This window comes from Chelonoidis abingdonii, chromosome 3, assembly GCF_003597395.2.
Source record: "Chelonoidis abingdonii isolate Lonesome George chromosome 3, CheloAbing_2.0, whole genome shotgun sequence".
Taxonomy (NCBI): domain Eukaryota; kingdom Metazoa; phylum Chordata; order Testudines; family Testudinidae; genus Chelonoidis; species Chelonoidis abingdonii.
In genome coordinates this window covers 106217385-106238082 of record NC_133771.1, presented here as the reverse complement: position 1 = coordinate 106238082, position 20698 = coordinate 106217385, and the positions used below count along the sequence as shown (strand labels likewise).

Sequence of the window (20698 nt, the reverse complement as noted above, 5' to 3'; positions counted from 1 at the left end):
TAGCCTCTACGCAAGAACAAGAAGCAATGGGCTTAAACTGCAGCAAGGGAGGTTTGGGTTGGACATTAGGAAAAAGTTCCTAATGGTCAAGGTGGTTAAACACTGGAATAAATTGCCTAGGGAGGTTGTGGAATCTCCATCTCCGGAGATATTTAAGAGTAGGTTAGATAAATGTCTATCAGGGATGGTCTAGACAGTATTTGGTCCTGCTATGAGAGCAGGAGACTGGACTCGATGACCTCTTGAAGTCCCTTCCAGTCCTAGAGTCTATGAATCTATGAAGGATTTAATTGTTTTAAAAACTATAGGGTAACACTGACATTATGACCTTCTCAGGTGGTGGGGTGTTCAGAATGGCTGGTACTTGTCATAGGAACATCCTGCTGCTTTAACAACAATTAGATCCTATGCATTCAGTTTCTCCTTAAGCCAGGATCCCCCATAACTGCAAAATTGGCAGCCTGGTCTGACCAGCTTTGTGGCATAGATGCTAAACAACAACAAAAATACATATGGAAAAAAGTATTTCTCTGATTGTTTCAGTTGGTATATTTGGAAAGTTACCTGCAGCTGCCATTAAAAAAAACACACACACACACACACACCCTGAAATAGTGGCAAGGTAGCACCCCAGATAAAATAGCTACAATTCAAACTAAAATATAACAAAACAACACATTCCACCCACTCCCCCAATAAGCAACTATGCGCACATACTACTCCCTCATTATTGGTCCCACACCTCAAGCTGGTGACTGAAGTCTGTACCATGGTCAGAGGGCCTGCATTTCTTCCCTCCTGATAGTGCTTTCCCCTCAATCATTTTGTATCTGACTCTGTGATCCAAGATGGGGAAGTAGACTCCTGTTCTACTTTAATATATAGGAACTAAGATTTTAAAAAATGAGTGCCTACATCAGTGTTTCTCAAACTGGGGTCATCACTTGTGTAGGGAAAGCCCCTGGTGGGCTGGGCTGGTTTGTTTAGCTGCCCTGTCCGCTGCAGGCCAATGGGAGCTGCTGGAAGCGGCGGCTAGTATGTCCCTCAGCCCGTGCCACTTCCAGCAGCTTCCATTGGCCTGGAGCCATAAACCGCAGACAGTGGGAGCCACGATTGGCCGGATCTGCAGACGGTGCAGGTAAACAAACTGGCCCGGCCCGCCAGGGGCTTTCCCTACACAAGCGGTGACCCCAGTTTGAGAAACACTGGCCTACATGTAGATTCCCAGGTTCATTGCAGCCATCTAAGTAAGTGGTCTGATTTTCAAAAATGAAGAACACTCTTCACCCTCTTGAAGTTCATGGTAGCTGCTGGGTGCTCAACACTGGAAACTCAGGCCCTTATTCAGGTGCCTAAATATGGGTTTAGGAATATAACTCTAACCATTCCTTCCTGAAATTCTTGCCTGAGACTTTTCAATACACAGAGTAAAGCCCAGATTTCTTAAATATATAATATGGGTCAACAAAGGTACACTATCAATGCAAAATCACAATTATTCCCGCTGGTGGTAAATTTTTCAACTGATTGCTTTTTTATCTAAAAAATTCTGATTTGGCAAAACCAAAACTGTCCATGAAACAGAGTCCATTTTGACAAATCTCTCAACTTAAAAAAAAAGTTGAAAAAAGTTTTTAAGTCGTCTAAATGACTTGTTTTAAACAAAAAAAAAATCAGTTTTCCTGAGTGAAATGACTTTTTGTTTCAAAAACTAATTTGTTTCAAAACTAATTTAAGCTAATTAGACAAAAACAAGGCTAAAAAAAGAAAAACTAAACATTTTGGAATTATTTAACAAAAAGTTTCAGCTGACCTGAACCTTCATATTGTATACACATATCTTTTGGAAACAGCCCTGGGGAGATATTACACTCAGTAACAAAGTTAACTTATTCTCAGCCAGCTGTAAGCACCAGGATAACTCAGACATAATGGGCCTGATTCAAAGCCTACTGAAGTCAATGAGGAGTTTTCGTTGACTTCTACTGGCTTCTGTGTGCTTTGGATTAGGCCCAAAGATGTTTATGGTACGTTATTAGTCTCTTCTCTGCATTAATATGACCAAGATCCAATTTTGTGTTATAATGCACAAATGGACTTTCTTGTAGTTCAGTAACCTTTAATACTTTTCAGGCAGCTACTTACAATAATGTTTTGTGTTTTTTTTCAAAAGCCAACTGGGAAGATAATATTATTTATATTGAATCAAACAGATACTTTATATTTAGAACCATGGATAAGATAGTTTAGGGCAGCCTCATCAGCTAATGAGCACTATTGGAGTGAAGTTTAGGATTACTAAACCAATACAAACCCCCCCGATACCCCCTGATACTTAAAGCAATACAGCCTTCAGATTTACATTTTATAAATTATAATTGCTTATACTAATACAATCTAATTTTATCTCACTCCTGCTGATATTATATGAGCCTACAAACTAAAAAATGCTACAGTATGTGACCACTGTAAATTATTCTTGCACACAAGAATGGTTGTAGTAAATATATTTCTTAAGAACACAGCTGAAGAGAACTGCAAGTTAAGGTGGTTTCAAAAAAGGTATTATTACTTTTTGGTATTAAAGCCTATTTTATAATTTTCACAAAGTTTAAGAGGTGTCCTCCATGCACTGACATGTTCATTAGTGAAAGTTACCAATGCTACATTAGTGTGTATCTCATAACGTGATCTTATTATGGCTTTACCTGACCCAGTAAAAGTGTCAAGCGATCCATCTCCAGTTGTGGTGGTGGTGGTTGTTTCACTGCTGTTCATGGGCTCTGTTTTGACTGCAAGAAGAGACACTACACATAGAAGAATAAGTAGACATGAGATTTTACTTCTAAATTTACATCAGAGACCTCATGCCAGTGTCACGAGTGGCAGTCCAGCTAGAACAGACATGCGATTGAAAAGTTTAGAATTTTATGAGAACAGTCTGCTACTGCACTTTCTGAAATGGCCACACATGCATCTATTTATGTCTCTATTTGAAAGACTGCTATAATTATCCAGATTAATTTCAGTCTAAATCAAATTGATTCTAGCAGTTCCCCAAAACTAGTGGACAGGAAGGAGAGGAGAGTATATAGCACATAAAAAATAGTTATGCTTGAGAACCAATACAATATGTTTTTATTCTCTTCCAGCAGCATATTGCTTTCACAGTGCAAGCTTTCTGCCACCCCCAAACCAGTGTGTTTTTCTACCTCAAAACTAACCCACACTGAAATTGGTGACTTATTTTCCTCAAAGGAAAAAGAAAAGAAAAGAACTATAGGCAGTGCACAAATGATAGCCATGAAAAGCCAGCTTCTAATTAATTACTAAGAAATAATTATATAACATAGACTTCCGCTTTTATTAGAGGCTAAGCTGCCCTAGGAAAATAAAAAATTAGAGCTGCACCACAATTACATTCAGAACACTCGTACAGTTAGGTAGATGTGCATATTTACAGCATATATTAGTTGCCAGTTGATAAATACTGGGGGCCTGATTTTCATTTACGTGAAGGCTCTTTTACACAGCCAGAACAGCATAAAGGGGCTAAGTGCAAATGAGAATCAGGTCTTGTATGTTTTACTAGACATGTGGTATATCATGCATTTTAATTCTAAGAACAAAATAGTCTGGAATTTTCAAAGACGCTTAAAGGCTTACACTGGGAAATTTACCAGCAGAACAACAGCCGTATAATTATACCATGTATTGTTCCGCTATCAATTTCACCATATTGACAAGTCTTAAGTGAACTGGGGAATTAACTCTCTTAAGCCCCTTTCAAGATCTCGGCCAAATTCTTTGGTGGCTTTTACCTGAACAAGCTATGAGGTCTATTATGGCTATTTGAAATTACACACACTTGCCTTTGTCCCCCATCCATAATGGATCTTTCATAGGCAAATGGGTGAGTTGGGTGATTGATACTTAACAGCGACACTACAGAAAATCCATGATCGCACATGAAATACGGGTGGAATTTGGGACATTGTGTATACATGCAAATTTCAAACAAGGACAGTGGAAATTCACTTTTTGATTATTTATGGGAATTATGTAAATCTTAATATGTAAAGTGTGCACTTTACAGGGTGCCAACAAATGGGCAGCCTGAACAAATGCAGTGTAGTTGGTTGGCTTCATAGAGTAGGATGGGAGAGATAGGTCAAAATAGTCTACTCCTATCAATGGTCCTCCTATTCTCCACTGCACACTCCTGGAAAACAAGGTCATGGAGATTGCTCTGCACATGTCAAGGTTAGGGATATCAATTTAAGTGCCCAAAAGAAAGAATTACTTCTTCAGAATGCCACTGAAATTGTTCCACAGCACCAGAGTTTTGAAGAGGAATAATAAATAAATAAATAAATCAACTGCAGCAATGTCTTTTTAAATCAAATCCTATGTTTCACCACATCTCTGTCCTAAAATAATTTCCAAGAGATAGAGGGTTCAAACATAAATGTGGAAATGGACTGACTTTTCTTTGCATTGATAATAAATAGCTTTTGCAATGAGAAAGCAGTTGGAACAAAAAGAGATGTATGCCGAAATTTGGGAAATGTGTTTTTATACTAAATACAATACACATGAGAAATTAAGGGAAGTTTTTCTCCATAAGACAAAGATTGTCCTGCATTGCTGCTAATGAAACCTAGGTTCTGTCTGCTGCATAAAGGACAGCTGTGCTGTCAAAGGGAACGCTTTTTACTGACTTGATTGTGAAGAGGCTCAGGCCTTGCACCGCTGTCTCTGCATATATCAGAAAGTATGCAGCTTGTTAATTTGGTCTTCTTTGCAGTCTCTGTTCCCTTTATGACTGCCACAATCTCCTCTTCTCTCTCCATCACAGTAGTCTCTGACGACCTCAAAATCTTTAATGTATTTATTCTCACAACACCCCTGCAAAGTAGGGAAGTGCTATTAATCCAGCTCTACAGATGGAAAACTGAGGCACAGGGCTTCTAAGTTCTTTGCCCAAGGTCATACACAGACTCTCTAGTGGAGCAGGAAATTCAACCCACATCTCCCAAGTCTTAGGTTAATGCCCTAGCCAATGGACCGACATTCTTCTTGTAGCTAGATTGATAGATATTCAGGAAAGCACTTTAGTATGTGCTTAACTGCTTTACTGAATTGGGGCCTAAATACTGAGTTGAAAAGTATTGTACTGAACTATCCCTACCTCCAGTCATTGTGATGTGCAGCACACTTTCCTGGGCACAAATATTCACCAAGATTTCCTCTCCTAGTCAAACAATCACTCTCCCCCAACTCTCAAATTAATTTGATTTGGTAGAAAACACCAAGGTAGAATTACATTTTGTCAACAATACACACAGAAAATATATTTTGAGAAAGCCTTGATTTTAAACAGCTCTAGTCTATTACATTCAGATTTAATCAGAGTAAGGAAGTCATCAAGACCTTTTCTTTGCATGGCTAGATTTTTGGAATACTGCCCTTATTTTTCATGTGGCACATAATTAAACCATGAAAAACAGCATTAAACTAACCAAAAACCAGTTTAACTTTAAAAGAAAAAAAAAGCAATAGAATTTAAAGTTGAGATCAAAATATAAGCTCACACCGTTTAAGCATACACTGTTTTGCTTAGATTTTGTAGCACATATAACAGTGTGTGGCATCATGTAATGTTCTGACACTGCTACAATATCTATCCTAGTAAGGGGAGCAGGGTGACTTAAAAATTTGAATTACAGTGTGTAGCCCAAAGAAATTGTATTGAGCACCAAATGGTCCGAGGTCAACTGCAACCAGTTGGGACGTAGATGGTCGTGGAAAAAAGCATGGGGGTGGATCCCGGGCAGTGGCTGGGGCGCCATCCTTGAGCACATCCTCAAAATCCCCATTTCTGGCTGCCCTGGTCTCTGGAGGGGCCAGTCTGGGCCGAGGAGAGAGCAGATGAAGGGTGGCATCGCTTAAACCCCTTGTCTTTCTCCTTCTCTCTGATCTTGACGGAGGCATAGAATGCGGAGGCCGCAATGGCTTTCTAGCCTGTTGAAGGGTATGCAGGCCCAAGGACTGGAGAGTGGCATGGGAGACATTGATACCATGAAGCCGTGCATTGTTCAGCTCTGAGAAGAGCCCTGCTCCCTCAAACGGGAGATCTTGCAGGGCAGTCTGCATCTCTTGAGTCAGCCCAGAGGACTGTAATGAGGAGCTGTGCCTCATGACCACCACAGAGGAGACCACCCTGGCTGCTGAGTCTGTAACGTCTCAGGTGATCTGGAGGGCACCTCTTGCCACCGCTTTGCCCTCATCCACTAAGATGGCAAACTCCTGGGCTTGATCCTGTGGAAGGCCCTGCTTGAGCCTGCTGATGGAGTCCCACAAGTTGAAGTTGTACCTGCTTAGCATGGCCTGATGGTTAGACACCCAAAACTGCTTCTGGCTGTTGAATAAATTTTTCTGCCATATAAGTCCAGTCTCTTGGTGTCTTTAATTTTGGGTTTGCCCCTGGTCTGGCCTTGCCTGTCCCTTTCGTTGATGACAGACACTACCAGACACCCTGCAGGAAGGTGGTGTACAGATATTCAGATCCCTTTGCAGGACATAATATTTCTTTTCTGCTTTCTTGGAGGCAGGTGGAATGGAGGAGAAGGTCTGACACACAGACTCGGCAATTTTCAGGACCCCTGGGTGGACAGACAATGCAACCCAGGCTGGGGTGGACGAGAGTATGACATTGAAGAGGTCATCGGACTACTCCCCTAGTTCCTCGATCTCCAAGTTCAGGTTAGCAGCCACCCTTTAGAGCAGTGCCTGATGCTCCTTGAAATCATTGAGGGGACTGCTCGCTTGTGAGGGACCTGCCGCCACCTCGTCTGGGAATGATGAAGATGACTGTACCGCAAGGTGCGGGGCAGCTTCCCTTTGTCTGTCTGGGTCTGGCTCTTTGTGTGTCAGGGCCCATTGCAACGCTCCTGTGTCGGACTCAGCAGTGTGCTCCAATGCTGGTGCTGGCTGGGCTGGAGGCAGTTTGTCCAATACGACCTGAGAGGAATGGTGGGAGTACAGGACAGGCATGATGGGTATGCCCCATGGGCTCCAGTACTGCTACTGGGTGGGCCACTGCCCCTGCTGCCATGCTGGCAGGGCCGTTTCACAGGTTGTAGGCGATTTGGCTCTCCTAGGTGAGGGACTGAACTCTCCCTCCAGCTCAGACCACTGTAGATGCCAGAGTCTGTTGTCTGACCCTTGTCAGCAAACAGTAAGAAAAGGGCGAGGAACGGTGCCTGCCCAAAGAGCAGTACCGGGGAGTCAGAGACTGGTGCCACAACCAGGAACAATCCCGCACCGAGGAGGATCGATGCTGTTGTGGGAGGGACTGCCTAGGCAATGGGGATCTGTACTGTGGTGATCTCTGGTGGGAGGCCCAGCGGTATTGCAGTTACAGGGATCAACGTCATGATGCTGGCGTCCCGTGCCTCATAGGTGGTGACCTTGGTATTAGAGACCTAAGTCTTCTATCCGCAGACTGAGACTGAGGCACCAGGATCCTAAGCCGTGGTGATGGGGATCGATGCTTGTGGTTCGGGGACGCTCCATTGCTCTAGCGAGAGGTCCCAGAACTGGCTTGCCCTTAGAGGTCTGGGCCTTAACTTGGTCCATCAACTGGTTTGACATCTGTGGTGCTGGCTGGCCTACTTGGTCCTTGGCTGCCAGGGCCACCTGAGGCACAGGAGGCCCTACTAGGGGACAGGATCCCTTGCCGCTCCCGGGAGTCAGATACCTGGCTGGGTACCCCTGTGTAGCTCCAGGGCAGGTAGGGTGACCAGATGTCCTGATTTTATAGGAACAGTTCTGATTTTGGGATCTTTTTCTTATATAGGGTCCTATTACACCCCACTCCCTGTCCACATTTTTCACATTTGCTGTCTGGTCACCCTAAGGGTAGGCATGTAGCTTAACACAGGTACTTTGTCCGACTCCCCTCTGTCCTGCAGTGCTGACAGGTCCTTGGGCTTCAGCCACTTCTTAGGCCCCGCCAAAGGGGAACGGTGCCAGGCAGGTTCCAGTGCCAGCATTGCACTGCGCATCAACACCAAAGTGCTAGGCATGGAGTCCGACCGGAAGGGCTCCAATGCAGGAGGAAGCACAGACTCCATGAGGATGGCCCTCAAGCAGATATCCCACTCCTTTTGAGTTCAAGGGCGAAAGTTTTTGCAGATCCTGCACTTGTCTTTTCTGTGTGATTCCCGCAAACACATCAAACAGCTATCATGGGGGTCAATAATGGGCATCGGCTGGGTACACAATGAACATGGTTTGGAGCCTGGGGGACAGGGCATGTCCCACTCTGTGGCAAAGTCCCAGCTGGGACTCTAACTACTAAAATTATTATCTAATACTTAACTTAATGATCAAACTAAATACCTAAGAACTAACTATAAAGGAGACAGAACAATTGGCTAAAGAACCTCTAATGCTCTTGCAACTCAAGACAAGGCGCTCTGACCAACCGTCACAGGTGGTAAGAAGAAACTTGGAGGGTGCAGCGTCATTGGCGCCTGAAATACCGATGCATGAGAGCAGCACTCAAGGGGGTGACACAGCTGACCCTACGGATACCACTAAGGCAAAAGTCTCCAATAACTCTTCACATGGGTACTGTGATACAGCATGGCCAGAGGGCAGCATAAGAGTGTTAGCAGGGGGCCTTATTCCATACCAAGGGAGGAAGGTTTGCTTTAGATTAACTAGAACAGCTGTGGCCAGTTAGAGCACCTGACTCCAGTTAGAGCACCTGACTCCAGTCATGGGATATAAACCCCTGCTTCAGTCAGACAGGGTGTGGTAGTTGAAGGAGAAAGGTTGGATTAGAGCAGAGTGCAGATTGCAGAAGAGAAGAGTTTGTCCAGAGAGAAATAGAAGGTTTGGAGGAGTGCTGCGGTGGATTGGGAAGCCCAACAGAAACCCTAGGTAAGGGGCACCAGGCTTGTATAGAAGAGAGGCGAGAAGCCCTTCACAAGCTGACGGGTATGAGAGGGAAGTAACCCAGGGGAAGAAACTGCTAGTCAAGTGGTTCACCACAACCCCAGGGCCCGTGGGTTGGGACCTGGAGTAGAGGGCGGGCCCAGGTCCCTCACTCTCCACTCCCCTCCTCCAAGGACACTAGGGGAGTGATTAAGAACTGGTTCAGAGGCAAGCAATAGCGCCCTGAACCTACCCCAGAGAAGAGAAAGCGCGAGACCCAGCAGAACAGTACCGGCAATTTGCCACAGTACGCACACACCTAAAATGGAATTGACATGAGCAAGCACTCCAAGAAGAACTAATGACCTGCAAAGTTTCATTTTTTAACAACTAAGCTATATTTTAAGGACTGAGAAAGCACAATGGTATAATCAGATGGGCAGCAGATTCTACTACTTTCTCCTCTCCTATACAGTAGAACTTCAGAGTTACGAATTGACTGGTCAACCACCCATTTCATTTGGAACTGGAAGTATGTAAGTAGGGAGCAGAGAGGGGAAAAAAAGAAATTACTCCATAGTACAGTACTGTGTGAACGTAAACGACTAAAAAAAATAAAGGGAAAGTTTAAAAAAAGATGTCAATGTAAGGAAACTGTTTCTGTGCTTGTTTCATTTAAATTAAGATGGTTAAAAGGCAGCATTTTTCTTCTGCATAGAGTAAAGCTGTATTAAGTCAATGTTCAGTTGTAAACTTTTGAAAGAACAATCATACATTTTGTTCAGAGTTATGAACAACCTCCATTCTCGAGGTGTTTGTAATTCTGAGGTTCTACTGCACTTGAAAGCAACCACAGATCAGGGAGAGGAGGGGCCAACAAGAACAGGTGAGTATGGATCCTTTAAAGGGTCAGTTCAGAGAGATGTCCAAGACAGTTAATCAGATATCTGATGCTCTCCTTTCATTTAATATCGAAGCCCTAGGACTTTTCTAGAAAACCTTAAATTGCTGTGGGGGATCCCAGTGATAATGGAGAGAAGTAGCTGACAGGCAGTGAGGATGTCACTCAAAGACCAATGGAAGATGACAGACTACACAAAGTATCTCCTGAAACCAGTAGTAGGAGGTTGGAAAAAAGTCAGGATAGCCAAGCAGCCTTTCCAGCTGTGGGAGTTAGGGTGGGATGCTAAACACTGACTGCAATGGGAGAAGCAGCCTGTGACTCCAGTGCAAGACATCTCACTACAGAGTCCAGTAGCAACCAAGGAAGCGTACATGCTGGGCTGGGTTATCATTAGCTGGGACCTGATCGAGTGCTAACTGGGCTGGCAGACAAAGACAGTTACAGAACATCTGAGGTTGATGGGAGTGAGGAAAACACATGAAGGAAACAGACCAAGAGCAGCCATGCACATCCGATGTCATAACTCAATAGATGTGGCATATACTCTATCACACACAGTTTGCCAAGCAAATACTATGCAACCACAGATGCAGCGAGCCAGTGGGAACACCACAAAGAGAGGCCCCACCAAGACACAAAGATCTAAAAGGCATAGGACTAGTGATCCAACTGCCCTCTAAGAGAGTGGGATTCAAAGGAGAACCCTATGTACTAGGATGAGCACCTCTCAGGATAGCATGTACTTGCCCACTGGATTTCCCCCTTGCTGCTTAGTTAGGAATTAAGCTGTATGTGGCAAAGTACTTTTTCCTTCACCTGTACCTACTAAAATAACAGATTAGAATAGAGGAGATATTCCATAATTGGACTAACATATTACTGTTGCACATAGCTGTCTAGCCCCCATAGTAAGCCATTTATTCTGGCACAGCACTTCCTCTGTGGAACGCATATAAGATATTTTTGTAATACCTTAAAGTGGCTGACTTGCATATACAACTTCATTTCATACTCCTTTTTTTTTAAAAGTCAGCTTTCTGTAACCTTATTAACTTTGGTCCCAAACTGCAAAGTTAAGCATGTGTGTCATATTCTGCAAGATGGAGCTTTTCAGAATAATAGATTATGGTTGGAATTTGTGTGTGTACTAAGAACAATTCTACACATTATCTTGAAATATTTAAATTATACAATACAAAAATGGGTTTCATTACTTAAAGTGGATACCATATGGGACCGTATTTTCAGTGGGCATCAACACTGACCTCCAAAACTGTACATGCAGGATTTTGCATTTCCAAACCCTGTATCTGCAAAGAACTCCGAGTGACCAACACATGGAAATCCAACTTCATAAAAGGGTTTGACAATTTGGGTCAGCCAAACTTCCAAAATCAGCCTCTAAGGGTATGTCTTCATTACAGAGTTAAATCAGGTGATCACAGGGACGCCACTTGTCCGGTTTTATACAGGATAGTCCTGTTTTTGAGAGATTTGTCCCCTGTCTGGTAGTGGGACAAAAACAGAAGTGGTTTTCTGCATTATTGGACAGGAGTTACCATTTTGAACAGCATGTTGCTCCGCCCCTGCTGGCATGACTGCACGTGTAGCTGGTATGGGGTGGGTGCTCTTGAAAACGGAGTGCACCATGCATACAAGATCACCCTGGTTGGGTCATCTGATCCCACTGAGGGGTACCAAAAGAAACTGCACCGTCTGCTCAAGAAACTCCCTGAAGAAGCACAGGAACAAATCTACACAGATACACCCATAGAGCCCCGACCAGGGGTATTCTATCTGCTACCCAAGATCCATAAACCTGGGAATCCTGGACACATCATCTCAGGCATTGGCACCCTGACAGCAGGATTGTCTGGCTATGTGGACTAAGGCTATATGCTACCAGCACTCCCAGCTACCTTCAAGACACCACTGACTTCCTGAGGAAACTACAATCCATTGGTGATCATCCAGAAAACACCATCCTAGCCACTATGGATGTAGAAGCTCTCTACACCAACATTTGACACAAAGATGGACTACAAGCCATCAGGAACAGCATCCCCAATAATGTTACAGCAGACCTGGTGGCTGAGCTTTGTGACTTTGTCCTCACTGACAACCATTTCAGATTTGGGGATGATTTATACCTTCAAGTCAGCAGCACTGCTATGGGTACCTGCATGGCCCCACAGTATGCCAACATTTTTATGGCTGACTTAGAACAACGCTTCCTCAGCTCTCGTCCCCTAGTGCCCCATATCTACTTATTCTACATTGATGACATCTTCATCATCTGGACCCATGGGAAGGAGGCCCTTGAGGAATTCTACCAGGATTTAAACAATTTCCACCCCACCATCAACCTCAGCCTGGACCAGTCCACACAAGAGATTCCTTCCTGGACACTACAGTGCAAATAAGCGAGGACCCCATAAACACCAGCTTATACTGGAAACCTACTGAACATTATTCTTACCTACATGCCACCAGTTTTCATCTAGACCACATCACATGATCCATTGTCTACAGCCAAGCTCTAAGATACAACTGCATTTGCTCCAATCCCTCAGACAGAGATAAACACCTACAGGATCTCTATCAAGCATTCTTAAAACTATAATACACACCTGGGGAAGTGAAGAAACAGATTAATAGAGCCAGGAGGGCACCCAGAAGTCACCTACTCCAGGACAGGCCCAACAAAGAAAGTAACAGAATGCCACTAGCCATCACCTACAGCTCCAACTAAAACTTCTCCAGCACATCATCAAGGATCTACAACCTATCCTGGAAGACAATCCCTCACTCTCACAGATCTTGGGAGACAGGCCAGTCCTTGCTTACAGACAGCCCCTGGAACCTGAAGCAAATACTCACCAGCAACAACACACCACACAACAGAAACACTAATCTAGGAACCAATCTGTGCAACAAAGCCCGTTACCAACTCTGTCCGCATATCTATTCAAGGGACACCATCAAACAACCTAACCACATCAGCCACACCATCAGGGGCTTGTTCATCTGCACATTTACCAATGTGATATATGCCATCATGTGCCAGCAATGCCCCCCTGCCATGTACATTGGCCAAACCGGACAGTCTCTGTGCAAAAGAATAAATGGACACAAATCAGATATCAAGAATTGTAATATTCAAAAACCAGTAGGAGAGCCCTTCAATCTCCCTGGACACTCAATAACAGACTCAAAAGTGGCAATTCTTCAGCAAAAAAAACCTTTAAAAACAGACTTCAGCAAGAAACTGCAGAGCTGGAATTAATTTGCCAACTTGACACCATCAAATTAGGCCTGAATAAAACCTGGGAATGGCTGGGTCACTACAAAAACTAATTTTCTCTCTGTTGATCCTCATCCTTTCTTGTTAATTGTTGGGAATGGGCCACATCCACTCTGATTGAATTGGCCTCGTTAGCACTGAACCCCCACTTGGTAAGACAACTCCCATCTTTTTGTGTGCTGTATATTTATACCTGCCTACTGTATTTTTCACTCCATGCATCTGATGAAGTGGGTTATAGCCCATGAAAGCTGATGCCCAGATAAATTTGTTAGTCTCTAAGGTGCTACAAGGACTCCTAGTTGTTTTCGCTGATACAGATTAACACAGTTTAGGCAGAGTCACAGTTGAGGCAGAGTCCAATATTCCAGGAATGTGAGAGTGGCCACCTAGGTGATTGGCACCTGAGTCTGAGCACCTGCATTAGCCTTACTTGGGTGTGAGCAGACACACTGCAAAGTCCAACCCATGTTCCTGTGTCCTCGCTGGTGCTGCATTCATTCAGGTATGAGGAGGACTTCTGGGGGCATATCCCATGGTGATTTGTCCTGCTGTAAGATGAGCCACTCTATGATTCTTTCACAGTGAATTATGAGAGAACTCATCTGTCCTTCTGTGCACATGGCAGGAAATGTAGGAAGGCACTGGAGAACTACCAGCACTCAAGTGATTTATAGAGTCCTCACAGCAAAGTGGATAGATTACCAACCCATGATTTAGCCAATACCACAGACAAGCCAGTTAGCCCGGGATGAAAGCATTGGGTTGAAAGATAGCAGTGTGTGTGGTCAAGCGGGGGTGTTGAGGTAACAGACATAAATAAGAGCCTGAGTTAACTCTGTGATGATGACATACTCTGTATTTCCACATGTAACTGCAAGTGTAAAAGCCTGCATTTTTGTCTGAGCAGAAGTATGACTAATTTGTGTATAAATCTAGTTGCACAGTTTTGTGTGCACAAAATTGCAATTGCAAATTTAAGAGTCTAGGTTGATGCCCCTTTGAAAACATGTATGTGTCTCTCAACCCAATCCTGTAAACATTTACTACCATGCATATCCACATTTAAACTAAATTTAGATTGTAACCTCTTTGAGGCAGAGACCATCATTTTTTTATGTATTTGTATAATGCCTATCACAGTAGGGCCATGTTCTATGATTGGGCCCCTAGATGTTACCAAAATACAAATAAAATAATAATAATACATATGGGAGGAAAGGAATGAGTGGTAGTAACTGGTTGTAGGATGATAAAATATGTTTGTAAAGTGCCCAATACATTTATGACACTATAAACTATATGTTTTAAATTGTAATTATGCTATATTTTACAACCTTGATTTGTGCTCAGGTAAGCATGTAATACAGTACCTAAAAATAAGAAAAGATAAATGGACGTTCAGTAGAAAAAAACATTAATCTGGCTTTCTAGCTCCCCATGATTTCAATCAGAGCTGTGGGTGCTTAGCCTCTCTGAAAACAATGCCATCAGATTATGAGGATGTATACAATTAACCTCATTCTAGGACAATTAAAATTCTTGTTACTAGTGAAATGGCTTAACAAGTATGGTAAAATAAATGTTTGTTACTGCGTCTTTCTGGTTTTCCAGCTCTGCAAAAGACTCTGAGAAGTAGGAAATCACATACAAATGTTCTAAACCACAGAACAAAAGAACGAAACAAAGCAGGAGAAATGTATCACAGCAGTCATGGAGCCACAAAGTCACACACATGCACTGTACCATGATCTCTCATACTTGTTGCAGAAGAGGGAGTGCTGCAACTCAGCAACCAGTCTGCAGTATTTAAAACAGTCATGTTGTCTCCTGAGAATGGGAATGGTATAATGGTTCATTGTCTGAATGTCTGCTCAGTATACATGAATATTCTTTAATGCCAGTAGGTGTTTTTGCCCTTTGAGCCTAGTCTTTAGCTGCATGGTATTGCTTTTGTGAATATTATTCTAGCTGGTTTATTTAAATAAAATATACACATATAATTATTAATGCTCTTAAAGGTCTAGTTTCAGCCCCTCCTTATTCTGAAATATTGGTATTTGATTTTTCAATGTGAATAGACTGAATCTTAAAGATATCACTAGAAGGGTCTAATTCCCTCCATACTCACATGTAAATTTTCACAGACATTAATGGAATTTTTGCATACAGAGGAGTGAATAAAACTTTATATCGTGGGAAGAAAGAACTGAATGACCAAGATTTAGGTGTAAAATGCTAAAATACAAGTCTTGTGCACACTAATGTACAAAACCTAAGAACCAGGGGTGAAATCCTGGCTCCATTGAACTCAATGGCACAACACCATTGACACAACAGGGCCCAGGATTTCACCTCATATTCTGATACCCTTGCTCACATTGTGCAGCGTCGCATTCAGACTACTCACCAGACCAAGGGCAGCAAAACCCATTATTAGCTTAGAAAACATAACAACTCTATTGACCTAAACTTTGGCAATGTCTTTATAGACGTACACGGGGCAGTAATCATTTAAGTAATAACTTAAGTCATGAGTAGTAATCATTAAAGAACAGGTTAGACAAACACCTGTCAGAGATGGTCTTCGTATACTTGGTCCTGCTTCAGTGCATGGGGCTGGACTAGATGATCTGACAAGTTTCCTTTCTAGGATTTCTATGGTTTGGGCAATATACAATGAAGATTTGAAAAAGACTAGTATGTTACAACCATTATGTATGCTATACTTTCAATACTTGCTGACATCTGAGTCTCCGGACCTAATGTTTTCCTCATTCAGTTTCAAGTTGTTGAACAGAATTAAATGGAAACAGCTGTACAAATTTAAAATGTTCTATAGTTCATCTTTTTTTTGCTGAGGGCTGATATCAGTATCTATCTATCAGCCTTATGCTCATCACGAAATTGAAATGGTAAACTTAAAAAGTTTATTAAAAATAGAAAAAGGACATATAACAACTTTCTGTGCATTGATGATGTCTTACACCTACCTCCTGTTCCATTTGTTGTGATGGACGTGCTGCTGAGATTAGATTTATCCAGTTTGGAGCTACTCGGATTATCACTGCTTCCAACAAGATTATGAGGACTTGTTAGATCCTGCATTTCCATAGACCTGTTAGAAAAGGAAGCAACACAGGGACATAATAAAATAAAATAAAACAACAATATTTAAATATTTGTATTGCAATAATACCTAGAAGTGCCAATCAAGGTTTGAGCTCTCACTGTGTAAAGCACTGAACCCCCGCCTCGAACCAAATATGATTCCTTCCCTAAAGAGTTTGCAATCTAAATATCAGCATTTGCAATATTTAAAGGACAATAATATTATTTTATTGGAAAACAAACCTGTAGCTATTCTTTATAAGCAAAACTACTGTTACCAAAGTTTGTAGTTTCCACAACAATTACTTATTCAATGTTAAATACCCATAGAAAACATATTTTTTTACTTTTAAATTATTACTTTTATGAAACATCAGCCACTCTTACTTGAAAGCTATACTCAAAAAATGTATTGCAGCACACAAAGTTCAGGAATTTTTAAAAACAATTTGATAACATAACTATAACTCCATTTTAGAAGTCAATTAGATATACTTAGATTAATAACCTAGGTATGTTTCTTTGAAGTCTTTGGCATCATTTTTATGCCACGCTTAAGAATAAGTTATTTATAATTAGATGTAGACAATAATATATTCTCTACTTTACAAACAAGTATCACAATGTAATTAACGCACACTTATGAAGACTCATAATACATCTATAAGTTAGGTAGATATATTGGCATCCTTCTTTTGAAAAGGGAGAAACTGAAACATGGAGAAGTTAAAGGAATAGGCCATAGTCACACAACACATCATGGAAGAGCTAAGAAAATAATCTCCAAAGCTCCCAACTCCTCATTCTATATTCTAACCACTAGTCATAACTGTGTGCCTAATAAATGAGAACAGAATGACGACAGAACGAATGAATTTGTTATGTACTATAGGAAGCTTATTTAATCCAATTATTTTATGCATTTTGTTTGGTTAAGTTTTATGTAATTTTTTCATAAATGTGTTATTTCCATATAGCCTAGAAAGTCATGACTTCCAAAACATGGTATCACTGATTTAGATTTTCATTCAAATTTAGAGCCCCACCACGACTTTCAATGTCACAGCCATGTCAAGGGGACAACACAGTTCTCCATCAGTGATAGGTCTAAGAGATATGTTGCCTCACTCACAATACAAACAGTATGCCTCCAGATGTGCAGGGAGAGAGTCCTTGCTAGACTGGCAACTGCAATCCACTTTGCAGTGTGTGCACTGCTTTTCCTTGCTCAATTTGCAAATTAATTACATAGATCTTCCCCCCTACCCCCAAAACATCTTTACTGTACACAAACTTGCAAGGCCAACTACAAGAGAAAAATAATTTACCATGTGTATTCTACCAAGGCCAACAGAGAGACTATTTTACATCTCATTGGGATTCCAATTTTCCTGTTCTGAAAGGAGTAAGGATGGCTGTGAGGGAGTACAAGGGGCAATTTAACTCCTGTTCCTATTTAAATTGTTATTTAGGGCAGGAGGAGCAAGAGACAGGAGGAGCAAGTGCAATACTGTGGGCACTTTTTGTCTAGTCCCTAATGTAATCATTGAAAATTTCCCTTTGTAGCTTTCTGTCCTCCATGTGATCTTCAGCGGGATTCTGCCGGTTCCTAGAGAAGGGCAACAAAGGTGTGACAAGATTATGGCGATCAACAGATAGCTCAGGTAGTGGTGCTATAAGGAAGGCTTTGGGATGTATGGCCACTGGGAAGCATTTATGGACAGAAGACTGTTCTCTCGGGATGGACTTCACGTGGCAGTAAGGAAGGGAAATAGGACTTCTAGGATGGAAGCTCGCCCAACTGATTAAAGAGCTTTAAACTGGAATTGGGGGAGATGGCTGGAAGAGTCAGGTACTCCACGCCAGAATTTAACCTGAAGAGGAAGAAAACAAAGTAAGGGGATTACAGCCGGGACCGAAGAATGACATAAGAGAAGGGTAGTGTAGATCCATCAACACGTGATGCTGTGATAGAAGGTCGTGCCTAACCGGGTAAAGAATGTCAGTGAGCAAACGACAAAAATAAGATGTCTGACACTAAGCGAGGAGCCAGGACAAAATGGAGGAACTAGAGCTACTGGTGCAGGAAGTGAAACGATATTAGAGGATAACAAAACATGGTGGAATAGTATCATGATGGAGCACAATATGAAGAGTATGTGCCTGTTAGGAAGACAGAAATAAGCAAGGTGGTGGAGTACATTGTATATCAATGATGAGTTACTGAAAGAATAAGAAGATGGATGGATAATGACAGAGTCTGTTTGGCAAAAATCACACTGGAAAGAAGCTACTAGCTCCCCTGAAATTGCTTGGGTGCTACAGAGCTGCGGATCATTGGATATGGATAGAGACCTCTTTAATGTTTTAATGAAGTAACAACTACGGATGTGTGATCATGAAGATTAACTTCCAGGTATAGCTGGAGGGACAGTACTAGTAAGAATAAAGGCTAGATTTTCTGGATTGATAGCGGATGGATTCTTCACCAAGTAGTTGAAGTACCGACAAGAGGGTCCATTTAGATTTAGTTTTGGTGAGAGTGAGACCTCATAGAAGAAATGTTGTAGGGACAACCTTGGTTCGATGATCATGAGCTTAATCAGATCGACTAGATGGAAGGAAAACAAAAATAGATCTGGACTAGGTTTTTGACTTCAAAGGCTAACTTTAAAGAATTAAGGAAAGTTAAGGGAAGTGGATTGACTGAAGACTGTGGATCTAAATGCGGAGGAGGCCTGAATTACTTTAAGTCGAAGCTGCAGAAACATACAGAAGCTGCATCCCAAGAAGGGGAAAAAACCATACGAGGTTGTATACAAGCTGGATGAGCAAGCATCTCAGAGAGGCGATTAAGAAAAGCAGAAAGCCTACAAGGATGGAAGATGGTGGGATAGCAAGGAAAGCTAACCTTGAGTCAGAATTAGGATAAAGTGAGAAAGGCTAAAAGCCATGTAGAGTTGGACCTTGCAAAGGAATTAAACCAGAGTAAAATTCTATAGCCATATAAAATAGAGAAGAAAAACAAAGAAGAAGAAGTGGGACCGCTAAACATTGAGGATGGAATGGAGGTTAAGATAACCTAGGCATGGCCCAATATCTAAATAAATACTTTGTCTCATCTTAATAGGCTAATGAGGAGCTTAGGGATAGTGGAAGGATGACAAATGGAATGAGGATATGGAGTAGATATACCACATTTGAGTAGAAGCCAAACTTGAACACTTAAGGGACAAAATCGGAGGGCCCAGATATCTTCATCCAAGAATATTAAAGGAACTGCACATGAAATTGCAAACCATGAGCAAGAATTTGTAATGAATCATAAACCAGGGTGGTACCGTACGACGGAGAATGCTAACATAGTTCCTATCTTAAGAAAGGGAAAAAAAGTGATCGAGTACTATAGCTGTAGTTTGACATCTGTAGTATGTAAGTCTTGGAAAAAAATTGAAGAGAAAGTATTAAGGACATGAGGTTAATGGTAATGGACAATACAACATTACAAAAGGTAGATCGTGCCAAACCAACCTGATCTCCTCTTTGAGAAGGTGACAGATATTTAGACAAAGGAAATGCAGTAGATCTAATTACCCGATTTCAGTAAGGCATTTGACATGGTTCACATGGGAATTATAGTTAATTGGAAAAGATGGGACAATATGATTGAAAGGTTGGATAAGAACTGTTAAGGGAGACTACAAACAGGTCATATGAAAGGTGAACTGTTCAGCTGGAGGAGTTACTAGTGGAGTCTCCTAGGATCAATTTGGAGCAATCTTTTAACCTTTTATTACTGACTTTGGCAAAAAAGCGGAATGTGCTAATAAAGTTTGCGATGAACAAAGCTGGAGGTATTGCTAAACAGAGAAGGACCGGATATCATACAGGAAGATCTGGATGACCTTGTAAACTGGAGTAATAGTAATAAATGAAATTTAATAGTGAAAAGTGCAAAGTCACGCACTAGGGATTAATAATAAGAATTTTAGATATACATAGGGACACATCAGTTGAAACAACAGATAGGAGAAGGACTTAGAGTACTAGTTGATCGAAGGATGACTATGAGCCCAATGCGATATGGCCGTTAAAAAAGCAAATGCGGTTTTAGATGCATCAGGCGAGGTATTTCCAGCAAAGATAAGGAGGTGTTTAGTACCGTTGTATAAGGCACTGGTGAGACCTCACCTGATACTGTGTGCAGTTCGGTCCATTTTAAGAAGATGAATCAAACTGGAACAGTTCAAGACGGGCTACTAGATGATTCGAGAAATGGAAAACTGCTATGAAGGAGACTCAAAGAGCTTGGCTTGTTAGCCAACCAAAAGAAGGTTGAGGGGGAATATGCTTGCTCTTATAATGATCAGAGATTAATATTAGGGAGAGAGGATTATTAAGCTTAGTACCAATGTAGACAGAAGAACAAATGG

At 41.8% G+C, this 20698-nt stretch overlaps 1 protein-coding gene across 10 annotated transcripts in view; it reads right to left on the bottom strand.

Annotated features, from left to right (window-relative positions):
- Nucleotides 1–20698, bottom strand: part of EYA4 (EYA transcriptional coactivator and phosphatase 4) — a 244302-nt gene that overhangs the window by 72401 nt on the left and 151203 nt on the right. For 6 of the 10 annotated variants that reach the window (XM_032780517.2, XM_032780514.2, XM_032780521.2 and 3 more), the window contains 3 exons: nt 16148–16272; nt 14916–14984; nt 2709–2807 (listed from right to left, as the gene is read on the bottom strand). In XM_032780517.2, coding sequence (XP_032636408.1) covers nt 2709–2807; nt 14916–14984; nt 16148–16272 — 293 coding nt within the window. The remainder of the gene's footprint in view (nt 1–2708; nt 2808–14915; nt 14985–16147; nt 16273–20698) is intronic. The other 4 variants (XM_032780526.2, XM_032780525.2, XM_032780527.2 and 1 more) reach the window with 2 other exon arrangements.